General features: G+C 44.9%; 2 protein-coding genes and 1 pseudogene across 5 annotated transcripts in view; 1 reads left to right on the forward strand and 2 right to left on the reverse strand.

The window, feature by feature from the left end:
* GSS (glutathione synthetase) overlaps positions 1 to 13,851 on the forward strand; it is a 29,708-nt gene extending 15,857 nt beyond the window's left edge. For all 3 annotated transcript variants that reach the window (XM_032858820.1, XM_032858819.1, XM_032858821.1), the window contains 7 exons: positions 4,178 to 4,258; positions 4,360 to 4,437; positions 7,253 to 7,319; positions 9,957 to 10,151; positions 10,629 to 10,710; positions 12,125 to 12,314; positions 13,295 to 13,851. In XM_032858820.1, coding sequence (XP_032714711.1) covers positions 4,178 to 4,258; positions 4,360 to 4,437; positions 7,253 to 7,319; positions 9,957 to 10,151; positions 10,629 to 10,710; positions 12,125 to 12,314; positions 13,295 to 13,418 — 817 coding nt within the window. In that variant the 3' untranslated portion in view covers positions 13,419 to 13,851. The remainder of the gene's footprint in view (positions 1 to 4,177; positions 4,259 to 4,359; positions 4,438 to 7,252; positions 7,320 to 9,956; positions 10,152 to 10,628; positions 10,711 to 12,124; positions 12,315 to 13,294) is intronic.
* LOC116868766 lies at positions 6,057 to 7,055 on the reverse strand (annotated as a pseudogene).
* A 409-nt stretch (positions 13,852 to 14,260) lies between the features above and the next one.
* ACSS2 (acyl-CoA synthetase short chain family member 2) overlaps positions 14,261 to 15,207 on the reverse strand; it is a 47,455-nt gene continuing 46,508 nt past the window's right edge. For both annotated transcript variants that reach the window (XM_032858817.1, XM_032858818.1), the window contains one exon: positions 14,261 to 15,147. In XM_032858817.1, the coding sequence (XP_032714708.1) occupies positions 15,020 to 15,147 (128 nt within the window). In that variant the 3' untranslated portion in view covers positions 14,261 to 15,019. The remainder of the gene's footprint in view (positions 15,148 to 15,207) is intronic.

Genomic DNA, 15,207 nt, shown 5'->3' on the forward strand with positions numbered 1-15,207 from the left:
TGTGGGGAAAATTGGACAGCAACATGCAGAAGAATGAAACTAGACCTCTTTCTTACACCATTCACAAAAATAAATTCAAAATGGATGAAGGACCTGACTGTGAGACAGGAAACCATCAAAATCCTCGAGGAGGACACAGACAGCAACCTCTTTCACCTCAGATGTAACAACTTCTTAGTAGTCACGTTGCCTGAGGCAAGGGAAACAAAAGCAAAAATGAACTATTGGGACTTCATCAAGATAAAAAACTTCTGCACAGCAGAGGAAACAATCAACAAAACTAAAAGGCGCAACCTTTGGAATGGGAGAAGATACTTGCAAATAACATATCTGATAAAGGGTTAGTATCCAAAATATATAAAGAACTTATATAACTCAACACTCAGAAAACAAATAATCCAGTTAAAATGGGCAGAAGATGTGAATAGACATTTTTGCAAAGAAGATATTCAGATGGCCAACAGACACATGAAAAGATGTTCAACATCAGTCATCATCACAGAAATACAAATCAAACTATAATGAAATATCACTTCATACCTGTCAGAATGGCTAAAATTAACACAGGAAACAACAGATATTGGCAAGGATGCAGAGAAAGGGGAACCCTCTTGCACTATTTGTGGGAATGCAAACTGGTGCGGCCGCTCTGGAAAATAGTATGGAGGTTCCTCCAAAAGTCAAAAATAGAACTACCGTATGACCCAGCAGTTGCACTACTAGGTATTTACCCACATGACCGAAAAATACTGATTCAAAGAGATAAATGCACCCCAATGTTTATAGCAGCATTATCAGTAATAGCCAAATTCTGGAAAGTGCCCAAATGTTCGACAACTCATGAATGAATAAAGAATGAAATCTTGCCATTTGCAACAACATCGATGAAGCTGGCATGTGTTATGCTAAGAGAAATAAGTCAAAGACAAATACCATATGATTTTACTCATCTATGTCATTTAAGAAAAAAAACAGATAAACATAGTCGGGGAAAGAAAAGAGAGGCGAACCAGAAAACAGACTCTTATTGTTTTGTTTTTTAAGATTTTTATTTATTTGAGGGGCAGGGAGAGCAAGAGCAGGGAGAGGGAGAAGCAGACTCCCTGCTGAGCAGGGAGACCCATGCAGGGCTAGATCCCGGGATGCTGGGATCATGACCTCAGCCAAAAGCAGATGCTTAACTGACTGAGCCACCCAGGTGCCCCCAGAAAACAGGCTTTTAACTACAGAGAACAAACTGAGGGTTACTGGAGGGGAGGTGGGCAGGGGATGGGTTAAATGAGTGATGGGTATTAAGGAGGGCACTTGTGGTGAGCACTGGGTGCTCTATCACTATATTCTACACCTGAAACTAATGTTACACCAAATGTTAACTAGCTGGAATTTAAAAAAAAAAAAAAAAGATTTTATTTATTTATTTGACTGAGAGAGAGATCACAAGTAGGCAGAGAGGCAGGCAGAGAGAGAGGGGGCAAGCAGGCTCCCTGCTAAGCAGAGAGCCAGATGCGGGGCTCGATCCCAGGACCCTGGGATCATGACCTGAGCCGAAGGCAGAGGCTTAACTCACTGAGCCACCCAGTGCCCCAACTAGCTGGAATTTAAATAAAAGCTTGAAAGACACAAAAACAAAAACAAACCTTGGTAAGGATCACTTTGTGGTACTTCCAGTAGTAGTTGTAGTAGTAGCAGCAGCAGCAGCTACCTTCTAAGAGTACTAGTTTCATTTCACAGAAGAGCATACTGAGGACTCAAGAGAAGTGGAATAGCTTGCCCAAAGTCACACAGCTAGTAAGTGTAGAATTCATGTCTGTCTGCCTCTAAAGCCTGCTTTCTACTGCATTGTTCTGCCTCCAAGAGGAATGGTCCCATAGTATGGACTGAAAAACTAAGGCTCAAGCATTTATAGAGCAGGTGAATTTTCATCAGTTATACCATAATTTTTGAGAATTTTTTTAAAGAAATCTGGGTATGATGTATGATTCCTATTTAGGTAATAATTATTCAAACTCTTTCAAAATATTAGTGCCTGTGGTTAGAATGAGTGAGGATAAGAAAGGACTCTTGGTATAAAATGCTGGGAGCTATGATCAGGAGTCCACACTGCCAGCCAGCACACTACTGCCACTTTACCTTCCTTAGCTGACAACTTTCCTAGCCCTGCTCCCAAAAGACTGTTCAAAACTGAAGGCAGGAGGAGGTAGAATATGTTTTCTGAGTCTGGCTATGATTATTTGCCAGAGGGCAGGCTGACTTAATCTGGGAATGCAGTTCCACTTTAACCTACAGCCTACAGCCTCCCTCCTCCGCCTCTTCTTGGAGGTGGGCCAGCCTGGGCTAGGTGCCACCTTCCCACCCATGAGCAGAGCAAATCAGGCTACAATATGAAAAGCAAGGCCATTGGCCCTTGGGACTCTCTCAACAGAGGATGGCTTATGAGAGCACCATTTCTAGCTTGTCTCTCAGATACCCAACTCGAAGCCAAGACTCAGCTCAATGTCATGTCTGACCTTAAGAGATTTCAGACAAGCCAGGAGAGGAGGCATACCAGGACCTGTATTTCAGCTAAGTGGAAAGGAGTCACACAGAATATAGTCCAGGAAGCTCAGTAGAGTAGAGAAAAGCAGAAACAAACAGACCACAGGCCAAGTACAGGAGGAAGGAATCCATTGCTTAGAATGCTAGGCCAAAATCTAGCCAACCAAGTTTTCCAGCAAATATCCATAGGCACACAGCAAAGTGGAGTTTGGTACTCCATTACTGCTGAGTATTGTCCCTCAAGATCATCTGGTCAGAGACTGGACCTGTCTTTGATAACTAAAAATAGCCTGACTGATAGCCAAATAGTTCTCTGGTATTAGCTTCTCCCTGAGGCCTTGAGCTCCTGCTTCTTTAAGAAGTATGAGGATAGGGGGCACCTGGGTGGCTCAGTGGGTTAAGCCGCTGCCTTCGGCTCGGGTCATGATCTCAGGGTCTTGGGATCGAGCCCCACTTCGGGCTCTCTGCTCAGCGGGGAGCCTGCTTCCTCCTCTCTCTCTGCCTGCCTCTCTGTCTGCTTGTGATCTCTCTCTGTCAAATAAATAAATAAAATCTTAAAAAAAAAAAAAGAAGAAGTATGAGGATAAACTCAGGGTTGCTGGAGTGGAGAGGGGTGGGAGGGAAGGGTAGCTGGGTGATGGACATTGGGGAGGGTATGTGCTATGGTGAGTGCTGTGTATTGTGTGAGACTGATGAATCACAGACCTGTCCCCCTGAAACAAATACATTATATGTTAATGTAAAAAAAAAAAAAAGAAGAAGAAGTATGTGGATAGCAGAAAGGAAGAGGTCAGGGAAGCCTCAGTGATCCCATTAATACCGTGGAACAAAATGTGTCCCTATGTACATCACAGAAATGTTGGAAGGCACCAAGAGATAATGCTTTTATAGTTGGCTCTCTAAGGTTCTATGGGATACCACTGAGCTAGTCTAATGTATCATACAAGGAGTTGGGGGAAATTGGAGGGGGAGACGAACCATGAGAGACTAGGGACTCTGAAAAACAATCTGAGGGTTTTGGAGGGGCGGGGAGTGGGAGGTTGGGTGAGCCTGGTGGTGGGTATTATGGAGGGCATGTATTGCGTGGAACACTGGGTGTGGTACATAAATAATAATTCTGGTACACTGAAAAGAAATTTTAAAAATTAATTAAAAAATTGGAACTATTAAAATTAAAAAAAAACATACACTCTTTTATTATATGCTTTATAATCTAGTAATATGGTCATTAGCCTCCAACCTCCAGCATTATTCTTCTATAAAATATTCTTCAGTACTTTCACCTATTTATTCTTTCAGAAACATTTTAAAATCATTATTTTTAAGTTCTTAGAAAAAGTCCCCTTGGGTCTTGGGGATGATTTTAAACCTAAATTTTAATTTGCACAGAAAATTAACATCATTGCAGTATTTCATTTACCTAATGGAGAAGGAGCAGAGATGTCTCCCATTTCTTCAGCTTTACTAGTTTCAGGAAATAATGTGTTACAGCCTCAGGTATCACCTGAGACCCTCCTTATTTGAGAGAATATCTGCTCTTTCAGGGAAGCTGTGTTCTCATTCTCACTCCTGAAAGACAGTCGGATGGAGGGAGGTTAAGCTTTGTAGCCACTTCTGCCAACTGTGTTTACTCTTTCCCCAGGGCTCTGGTGCTACTGATTGCTCAAGAGAAGGAAAGGAACATATTTGACCAGCGTGCTATAGAGAATGAGCTACTAGCCAGGTAAGTAAAGGAGGGGAGACCTCCAGATATGGCCCCAGGATCATGAAGATCCATTCAGAACAGAGCAGCCATTCCTTCTGACCTTTGTCCATCTTTTCCAGGAATATCCATGTAATCCGTCGAAGGTTTGAAGATGTCTCTGAAAAGGGGTCTCTGGACCAAGACCGAAGGCTGTTTATGTAAGTGTTCAGGGAGCATTCCCCAAGGATCTGATAGAGGGCTGCTTTGGGAAACTCATCCTGTCAGCCATTTCCTCCAGTAATCCTTTCTTCTGGGAGATATGATGGCTTAACTTTCCTCCTCTGAATTTCAGGGGTAAAATACCCCATCACCTCAGGGAAGTTTGGAGAAGGCTGGTCATGTTCTGCTTCTAAAGGGTTGTTTGAGAGGTACTGACTTTCTTGATAAGGGCCTTCTTAAAATAACTTTGGTTCGAGTGCCTGGGTGGGTCAGTTGGTTAAGCATCTGCCTTCAGCTCAGGTCATGAAACCAGGGTCCTAGGATTGAGCCCCTCATCAGGATCCCTGCCCAGGGGGGAGCCTACTTCTCCCTCCCCCTACCTTGCTTGTGCTCTCTCTTGCTACCTCTGTCTCTCTCTCAAATAAATAAAATATTTTTAAAAATTAAATAACCTTGGTTTTCATATGCCCCTGGGTTCCTAAAAGTTTTCTTGCCCATCTTCATAGCTGGTCAGTTCAGGCCAGGGCAGTTGGGCTGGGTAGTCAGGGAGGAAGAGGAATAGCTCTTTCATTCTTTGATTGATCTCAGAGCTGCTCTCTGAGCCCAGGCAAGACCTCAAGGGACCTGGATTTGTGTTCCAAGCCAGGCCCTGTGCTTCTCTCCAGGGGGATTCCACTAAATGACTTTAGTACCACTTAATTGGGTAGCATTGCTTGTAACACACATGTTTAGACCTGGATCTTTATGTTTTATTTTGTTTTGTTTTTTAATTTGTGATTAAAATTAAGAACCTCCATGAATTTCACAGTACCACTTACTATTTTCAAAATACGATTTTATAACAAAGTCGTTAATTTACTTTCTAGATATATCAGACAATATTAAAGAAATCAAAGGGGGAAGATACTAAAAAAGACAGTCTGGGGAAAAAAAAGACAGTTTATGTCTTTTTTTTTTTAGAATAACATTTATTTTACTATAGCACAAGATTTACAGATGTTTCCAGACACGCCATACAAAATGGTCAGAAGCTTTTTCTTGAAGGAAGGTTTTTATACTTGACAGCAAAGTTACAATGTTATTAGTGAGGGCTGTGTGTTTAATATTCCCATATTGGTTCAGACAGTCAAACTTGTCCATCTACAGTGTCTAAATAAAGTTAAACTTGGCTAGAGAGCATATTCTAAAGAATTAGTTAGCTGCTTCTAACCAGTGCAATTAGATCACCGTAAAAAGGGGGAAAGGAGCCCATAAAATTAAAATAGTGTTACTTCAGGGCACCTGGGTGGCTCAGTGAGTTAAAGCCTCTGCCTTCAGCTCAGGTCATGATCCCGGGGTCCTGGGATAGAGCCCCACATCGGGCTCTCTGCTCAGCAGGGAGCCTGCTTCCTCCTCTCTCTCTGCCTGCCTCTCTGCCTACTTGTAATCTCTGTCTGTCAAATAAAGAAAGAAAGAAAATCTTAAAAAAAAAAAATAGAGTCACTTCTCCCCCTCAAAAAAAAAAAAAAAAAGAGAGAGAAAGAAAAAGACTCACACCCTGACAACTACCTTCATTCACAATGCTTTATACTTAAACCATGATGGGAGAAATAAAGCAGAGAAGGGCCACTGCTTTTAAACATTTCACAACAATCCAGATGGTACTTCTAGTCTCTGCTCATGTTTTACAACAGTGAATCAAGACAAGACATAGATTTGTCTTTTAATCATAGATAATGTGCATTTACTCACCGAAGGACTTAAGATGTCTGCGTTTTTATTCTGTAGTATTTCTAAGACTGTGTCCATTAAATGCAAGCAAAAAAGGAAGAAGCCTTGGCAGAACAGAAGGGATGCACACTTGATGGTCAGATCGATTTTAAATATTATTCATGGCGTATAGCCTAGTCCGTGCTCTAGCTCCATGACTTGGGCTTTGTTGGTCTTCTGCTGCTCTGCTACACATTTGCTAATGGATCATCCAGATTGGGAGCCCTTAACAGAGCCTGGACTGATAATGGAACTGTGCAGATCTGCAGTGCTGGGGTACACTTATCTTTCAAAATATCTAAACATATTTTTCCCACTTCTCTACATTAGGATGATAAACTTTGGTCATGAAACATACTTTAGGGGCTGCCATCAGGTGTTCTTCTAAAAGAATAGTTCAAGTTTAAAAGTCCCTCCCTCAAAGGGGAAGTCCTGGGGGCCAGCAATGAGCACATGAAAATCGTGGGCATTATTCTCATCTGGTTCTGCTTTAATGCCAGGAACTGGTTGTGCCAGCAAACGTTGGGTTTCCTTGATAATCCTCGGGGAAGCCTATCCATCTTGTCAAATCCCGAGTTTGGCCTCTGGTATCCACTCAAGGCAGTTTGTGTCTTGACTAGACTCATAACTTTGCATCTCCATACCCTCACATCCACCATTTCAAAGAAAATCTCAATCTAGTTTCAGCTATTTTAAGTAGTATAAGTGTGTTTCACTAGGCATGGCAATATGATTCTGATACTCAGTAATTTTTGGCCCTTTTTAAAAATTTATTTATCTGGTTTGATTCTAGTTGCCTTCTTATTTCCCTCTGGCCTTCCTAGAATGACTCTAGATCTGGAATATTCTAAAGCATTCCTTACTGCATATCTTCATGTATTTACTGGAAGAAGTGGTGGTATGGGTAGCTGTTTTCATTGCTTCCAATCAACCCCTGTCTAGGCAAACTGTGCAGACTGACTTTGAAAGAAACCAAACTCATTTTGATCCACCTTAAAATACACTGAACCGCTGAACATATCAGTTATAATTTAACACAGCAGCTTTCTCCATCCTGTGTTCTAGGGACGGCCAGGAAGTGGCTGTGGTTTACTTCCGGGATGGCTACATGCCGAGTCAGTACAGTCCACAGGTTGGTATTTTGTTAGACCATTCTCTGCCTCCTAGGACCCACCAAGTTCCTCAGAGACCGAGCTCAGGCATCACAACAACCTGGGTTTTTCCCTGAGCCCTGGCCTCAGTGATCCTCAGGGAAATTACAGGTGGAACCTCCTATTCTCCCATAAGTTTTTTGCTACCTCTCATTCTCTATAAACACACTGTCTTCTACAATCTGAATCCTCAGGAATCCATGTTGCTTCAGCCTTTCATACTGTTTCTAGAGGTATGCTGGCAAATGTCATGTTTCTCAGGGGGCGAGACCCAATTTGTAGCATTTAGTGATTTCTGTGGTATACTCCCATTGTGGCCAATTTCAAGCGAACCAACTTAACATTTCTGGGCAGAGTTAGAAGGAGATGGGTACAATCAGCTCTAGCTAGCTAATGCAAACCAGTTCCACTGTACCACCGAACATTTCCTTCCTGCCAACTCTTACTTCTCTTTTATTTGTGTCAGAATATTTTTTTTCTGTCCATTCATGTTAATGACAATAATGATATCACCTTATCTTGCTATCATACCATGTGGCTTCAAAATTACATTCCACATCCATTATTTGCTTTAATCCTTACAACCACTGTGTGAGGTGTATAATTATCCCCATCAAACAGATGGAGAAACTAGGGTTTGGAGAGATGCAGAGGCTTATCTAATATCCCACAGATTCCCAGGCTTTCTGATTCTCAGTCCAGAGGCATTTCCAGTATATCATTATTCTCCTCCTGCCCCAAATCCACAGCATGGAGAAGCTAAGAAGCTCTGCTTTCACTTAGGAGAAATAAGTTAGAAAATACCATGAGCAGCATGATAGGGATCAGGAGACTTTGGCTCTGCCTCTGTATGACCATAGGCAGGTTCCAGACCCTTTCTGGGCTCAATTTCTGTAAGTTGAGGAACTCAAAAAATTGAGGGAGCTCCTTCCAGATGTCTAATTTTTGAATATAGGATTCTCCCTAAGGCCTGGTTGTATAGGAAGCAGCTCCATAGAGGTGGAAGCTCTGTAGAAGGTCCTTTCCTCTAGAAAGTGGTTAGGAGTGGGGGGAACCTGCCAACTAGAGAAGACAAAAACTTTCCATTGGGAAAATGGATCCAGGCTCCAGGAGAGGGTGTAGAGGAAAGGGCCAAAGAAAACTTTAAAAAGAGAGAAGAGGTTGAGCTAACAGGGAAAGGAACTTGAGCATAAGGAGGAGGACATTTTAAGGGAATTGAGAAACTCAGACCAGATGTAGAATATGAAGATGAAATCTGCAAGGCTTAGTGACTTGCTAGGTGACCTCAGGAAAGCCCCTAATCATCTATGAATTTTGCTTCCTTGTTCCTAACATAATGGAGTACTTCTTTGGGTTTATCTCTGATGTTCTGGGCACCTGTAACTCTGCCTGGAACATCAAAGGTGGCTGAGATTATTAGTGAAGACCAGGCAAGGGGGTGGAGGTGGACTGATTGTATCAAAGGGAGGACAGTGTGGGTGGGGGTGGGTGTTGTTCCTCAGGCCTTAGCCTTCATCCTGCTGTGGGCAGTTTGATGTGGTCTGGAGTTAGGGACAGGCTATCCCCCCACTGTCAGAATGGGGACTAGAGCTGGGAGGCATGGTCCTCTGCTGTTAACCTGCCTCTGAAGCCCCAAACTCCTAGAAGCCACAGAACTTCTTACCTGCCTCTCACACCCCAAATTCCACAGCACATACAGCCTATGATTATGCACCTGCAGGCCTTTGCTCTTATTATTCTGCTAATCTGAGTACGCCTCCCTATTGAGTCTGACCTGTCTACTTGACTACTCAGATTTCACTTCATTAAACAATAACAAATAATTGTTGAGCATTTACAAAGCTCCAAGCACTGTGTTTTAGACACTGGGGATACAATAGGAAATAAGACAGACAACAAGGGCCGGAGCTCACATTTTGGTCGGGGAGATAGTCATCAGAAAGTAAGCAAAAATAGAAAAAAAAATTTGTTTTCTAGTTGAGGGAAACTCTTTGAATAAAACAGTAGGGTGAAAAGATAGAGAATTATGGGGAAGCCCACATTAAATAGGGTAGTTTCAGCTGAGACTTAAGGATGAGAAGGATCCAGCCATCCACTGGAAAAGCCAAAAGGAAAAGAATTCCATGCAGAAGGGAAAGCAACAAATGCAGAGGTGGAAATGGTATTTGTGTGTTTGGCCTGTGTGACCGGACTATGAGAATGGGATGGAGGGATGTCAAGAAAATGACATGGTTGATAGAGGGCAGGAGGCAGATCCCGAAGGTTCTTATAGTCTGTGGTGAGGAATTTGGGTTTTATTTGGAGTACATTAGGAAGCTAGATTCATACACAAGTGTTCCCCCTCTTTCAAACCTCTTCATCCATTTTTCTATACCCTTATGCCTTTTGTTACTTCCCTTTTAATAGTCACGCACCATTGTGCTAAACTGTGAGCTCCCAGAAGGCAAGAATCCTACATATTGGAAGAATCCACATCTGTCTCCCAAAGATTTTGTGGTGACCCTGGGAGATAATGAAAGTGAAAAAAGAAAGCATGATACCTGGCACCTGACAGATGCTCGACAAAGGTCAGCCAAAGTAAAATAAGTACAATTTCTTTTGTTTTCTTCCCTCTGCAGAACTGGGAAGCACGCTTGCTGCTGGAGAGGTCACGTGCTGTCAAATGCCCAGATATTGCCACCCAGCTGGCTGGGACGAAGAAGGTGCAGCAGGAGCTGAGCAGAATGGGCATACTGGAGATGCTGCTCCCTGGCCAGCCTGAGACTGTGGCTCGCCTCCGTGCCACCTTTGCTGGCCTTTACTCACTGGACATGGTGTGTGGGTAGCCTCTTTCTCCTACTGCAGGCTTCCCAGGTGGCAGGAACCCAGAACCCAATGTGTTGGGGAGGCTGGAGCTGGTAGTGGGCTAGACTTGGGTTAGTGATGCTGTGTGAGAACCCCTAGAGCCCTGGGGAGGGGGGCTGGAATCCATTGTGAGCTCATCAGCAAAGGGGAAATGGGGTAGGAGGTGGAAAGGGGAAGGAGCTAAGCTGGACAGCAAGATTTGGGGAGTGTCTGTATGGGCTTTCCAGGCCTTCTGCTGCGGAGCCATGAACTATTGCCAGAGGAAGCTTGTTCTCATTGTGTTTGCTGCTTTAGGGGTCTTGTTGGGGGTCACATCCAGACAGTAGCATCTAGTCGGAAGGGGCTATCACTCTTCCCTTTCTCGCTCTTCCTCTGATGCTGCTCTGTATAACCAGGACTGCCTCTGGTCTAGAACTGCTGGTGATTGCTCTGTTGCCTCCTGCCAGGGTGAAGAAGGGGACCAGGCCATTGCTGAAGCCCTTGCTGCCCCTAGCCAGTTCGTGCTAAAGCCCCAGAGAGAGGGTGGAGGTAAGTGCTTTCACCTTTGTAGCGCTGCTCAGTGGAAGGGGGCTAGCAGGCTGTTACCAATGCCAATTGGCACTTGCTATGGACAGAGTCCCAGACTCTGGGGGACACAGGAGGAACTGACACAGGCCCTCATCTTGGACAGTGTCCCAGGAGACCCTGTGATCGAGTGCTGTTGAGCACAGGGAAACCTCACTAACCATAACTGGAGGGTTTGGACAAATTTGGTCTGAGATGCCTGTGGCTAGATGGTGGGGAAGTGGGATAGGGCAAATCAGGAGGTTGGATGTCTTCCTGCCTGGTATGAACTCCTTGAGGGCAGGGATCATGGCTGCCTCACACACCCAGAGAAGATGAGTTTTGATCTTGGTCTTAAAGGATAAGGAGGAGTTGACCAGGTGGGGAAGGAAGGAGAGCATTCCGTACAGAAGCAGCAGCCTCAAGTAGAGGTACTGGTCCATGGAAGTGTATGTTTGGGGATTGATGAGTAACTGGTAAGGCTGTGGTATAGCATGAGAGATGGGAGGAGGCAGACACTTGAGCTAGAAAAGATGTTTTGAGACATCATTATAAAGGATATTGAAAATATATAAGAAATTGGATTTCATCCTGAGGGTGCTAGGAGTCCATTAGAGAGTTTTAAGGAGGGAAGGGACACATGATTGATACAGGATCCATGTTTCAGCCATAATGGAGCTTGTCCTGGATGAGGGGAGACCTTGGTAATAGAGACCACAGAGGAGGCTGGTATAATTGTCCAGAAGAGAAATAGCAGAGGCCTGAGCTAGGGCTATGACATTGTGGAGTACAGACTGAAGAGACATGTCTGAGCTAGTGACATGTAGTGGAGAGGGAGGAGTTACATATGACTCAGGAATGCCTTTCACCTGATTGGCAGTAGGAGGATTCAGGAGGGGGCAGGTTCAGGCAGAAGTAATGAGTTCTATTTGGACATGTTGAGCTTGTTTTGGGAGCCCATGGGATATCCATGCGATGTCTAGAACAGTGAACTTAAGTTAAAGATTTGGGAGTTGACAAGTCATAGAATAATAGATGGAGCCTTAGAAGAGATCGTCAAAAAAAAAAAATATATATATATATGTACATAGAGCAGAAAACAAGGGTGGCAGATGGATTCCTTGGAAATCCCAATATTTAAGAGGAGCAGGAGTCAGTGAGTTAAGGAAAGCCATAAGTAGGTAGGAGGAGAACTAGGGCAGGATAGTGTGGTGGAAGGTGTGTTTGCTCGTGTAAGGACTCGCCTGTTAAAGTGACATTCCCTCCTTGGGAACCAGGCCTGCCCTGCTTCACTGAGCTGGTGTCAGGAACTAAGGCTGCTGCCTTGACCACAGAAGTGGGGACACAGAGTGGAGAAGGTAGGCAGAGGATCCAGGGTGACTGCCCAGTGCCATTGCAGGTAACAACCTATATGGAGAGGAGATGGTACAGGTCCTGGAGCGGCTGAAGGACAGCGAGGAGAGGGCCTCCTACATCCTCATGGAAAAGATCGAACCTGAGCCTTTTGGAAATTGCCTGCTGCGGCCTGGCAGCCCTGTCCGAATGGTCCAGTGCATCTCAGAGCTGGGCATCTTTGGGGTCTATGTCAGGTAAGCCAATCAAGAGGGTCTCCTCCTTGTCAGAGGGTCAGCCAAGCAAACTTGGAGGAAGCAAAGGACAGGGAATAGGAATCCTGGGCTTCAGTCCCAGCTCTGCCAGTCCCTACCCATGTTACCTGTTTCCTTAATTAATAAATGAAGCCAGGCACCCAAGACCATCCCACATCACAGGGCTATCAAATGGAGCCCAGATGAGAAGTGTTTTGTAACTATAAAGGAAATTATAAGTAGTATCAAGATGGATGAGAAAGTAGCCTTGGACTAGAAGGAGACCCCAGGGAAGAAGAGAATTTGGGTCCAGTTTCCAGGCCACCAGGGATTCTGGGGAAAGGTAGGTGGGGCCAGCTAGAGGATAATCATTGCCTTTGAAAGGCTGAGTGGCCCCTGGGTTTGGATTTGAGCACTAAAGAATCAGGAAGAGAAGACTGCTTGGGAATTTGTAAGGAATAGTTCCTGGTCCCTTAAACCACTTCCTGCAAAATTTGTCCTTCAAGATCAAGCAAGGTAGGAATGGCAGATCCTACCATGCTCTTGACCATAGCTTTCTCTCCATGTAATCTTTCCCTCTAACCACGTATAGCAGCTCCCGCCCAAACCTACCACCACAGCCATCTTAAGAGAGAGGTAGAGAAGGAAACTTACAGCTATAGAACATGAAATGTGAGCCTGGGATCATGCTAAGTGCTTTTCCTGCTTTATTTAATCCTTGTGACCATCTTGCAAAATGAGAGGTTTTAACTCTATTTTAAATTGAGGAAATTGATATTTAGAAAGGCTGAGTGACTTGCTCAAAGACACAGAGCTAGTAATTTCCCAGCGAGGACGCAAATCCAAATCTGATTCTAAAATCCTAGCACTTCCTTGGATGTAGTCAGTCACTCATACATTGCTCACGTGGGACCAGGGAAGGTTTTGGGTGTGTGGGTTGTCTTGGTAATGGAGTTGTGTGTCTCCTGCCCCCATTTCTATAGACAGGGAAAGACACTTGTGATGAACAAGCACGTGGGACATCTGCTTCGAACCAAAGCCATCGAGCATGCAGATGGTGGTGTGGCAGCAGGAGTGGCAGTCCTAGACAACCCATTCCCTGTGTGAGGGCACAGCCAGGCCTGCCCAGACTTGACTTCACTCAAGAGACCTTCTATCCCTTGTACTTGTCATTCCTCTCCTAGCCCCTCTGAGGGGCTTCCCTCCCTGCACCTTGGGAGGGCTGGTCTCTTCAGTTCACAGAAGGGTGAATGCTGAGTACCTTCCCCCGGCTTTCCCATCTGAGGACCAGAAAAGCTGTGTTTCCCTTAGGTGAGATCTAGAGGCTCCTAAATCCTGTGAGTGTGGGTATAGCTGAAAGGAAGCTGATTTGAGCTAAGGGTCCATAACCCTGCCACCCTCCTCTCAACCCCTCGCCAGCCTTTCCAGCAGGTTCCAGTGTTTGATCTAGAATAGGACTGAGAGATAGGAGGAGGGCAGTGAAGGGGCATAGCCTTTCCCCACTGCTGCCTTAAATAAAATTACATTGCTGATTCTGTGATTCCTTGGTTTATACATTTGGTGGGGGTGGCACACTTAGAGTGGATTAGAGCAGGAGAAATGATCTGGCTATCATCAGAGTCTCCCTAGCCCCAGACCATAGGAGAGAACCTGAAGTTCCAATCCTTAGTCACTCACTAATGCTCCCACAGGATCACAGAAAATAATGCAGCTGTGATGGAACATCACAGGCATGAACTGGCTTCATTTGCTTTCCTTCTTAGTTCAGGAGCTTGCCAAAGGGCCTATGAGTGAAGCCCCCTGCCTGCAGATACCCAAACCAAAAGTTCTGGAAGGAGGATATTGGGAATATTCCTGAGGAAAACCACTCCCCTTCCCATCCACCACACAACTCAGAGCAGCTAGTAAGTATACAGTCTGTAAGATGCCTAAGAAAACAAGTTACCACCTTTTTAAGGTCATAGACTTTATTCCTACAATCAGAGCCTGGGCATGACTGGGGCAAGAAAAGAAGAGTTTCGTCTGAGAGTATCTCTTATGGGCAGGACTGTTCATGGAAGGGTGGGAACAGAGGACAAGGAAGACAAGTTCTTCTGGCCCTAGGAACAAAACACATTTATTCCAGCAAAGAAGCAGGTAATCTGAAAACCGTCTGGAAACAGCCTGTCTGCACATCCCCTGAAGCAAATGGGTAGACAGACACTGCCATCTGGCACAAAAGAGAATTCAGATCTAGAACAGAAGCAGCAAAATATTTAAAAAAATAATAATCAATTGTTTTGGGACACACAGACAGGTGTTTCGAAGGGCAAATGCATACCCAAGGTAAGTTCTGGTGCTTCCTGAGAGAGCTGATATAGGATTACAGAGCTGCCTCCCTGCTTCAGTCTAGACCCTCACTTGCCCTCTGCATACTTAACTTGGGTAAGGGACATGACCTTCAGGTCCCTGTTCTGGGCTCCAAGGGCTCTTGCAGTCTAGGGGCACAGCAATCTGAGGCTAAGCTGAGCCACGTCTCATCTATCTAGGAGCCACAGGAAGTTGCCTCCACCCAAGGGCAAAGCTGGTCCTCGGTCCCAGACAGCTGGTCAAGGGAGGTGGTGTGGATCAGCACTGGCCCTCAGCACTCCTGGGTGGGGGCAAGGGGAAGGTGGGCAACACTTTTGAAAGCCAAGCAGGGAGAAGCCTGGGTAAAGGGCAGGTCTTGTTTACTGGATGGTCAGGCAGCGGTGGTTGAAAAGCTGGCAGATGACAGTTGGGTCAGCCACAGTAGAGGTGTCCCCCAGGTCGTGGTCATTCTGAGCAATCTTCCGAAGCACCCGCCTCATGATTTTCCCTGGGGGACCACAGAATTCTGGTTACCTGGTAATAGCACTGACCCACTCCAGCCCTGCCA

Source organism: Lontra canadensis, unplaced genomic scaffold (genome assembly GCF_010015895.1).
Source record: "Lontra canadensis isolate GAN:19392208 unplaced genomic scaffold, GSC_riverotter_1.0 scaffold16, whole genome shotgun sequence".
Lineage (NCBI taxonomy): Eukaryota > Metazoa > Chordata > Mammalia > Carnivora > Mustelidae > Lontra > Lontra canadensis.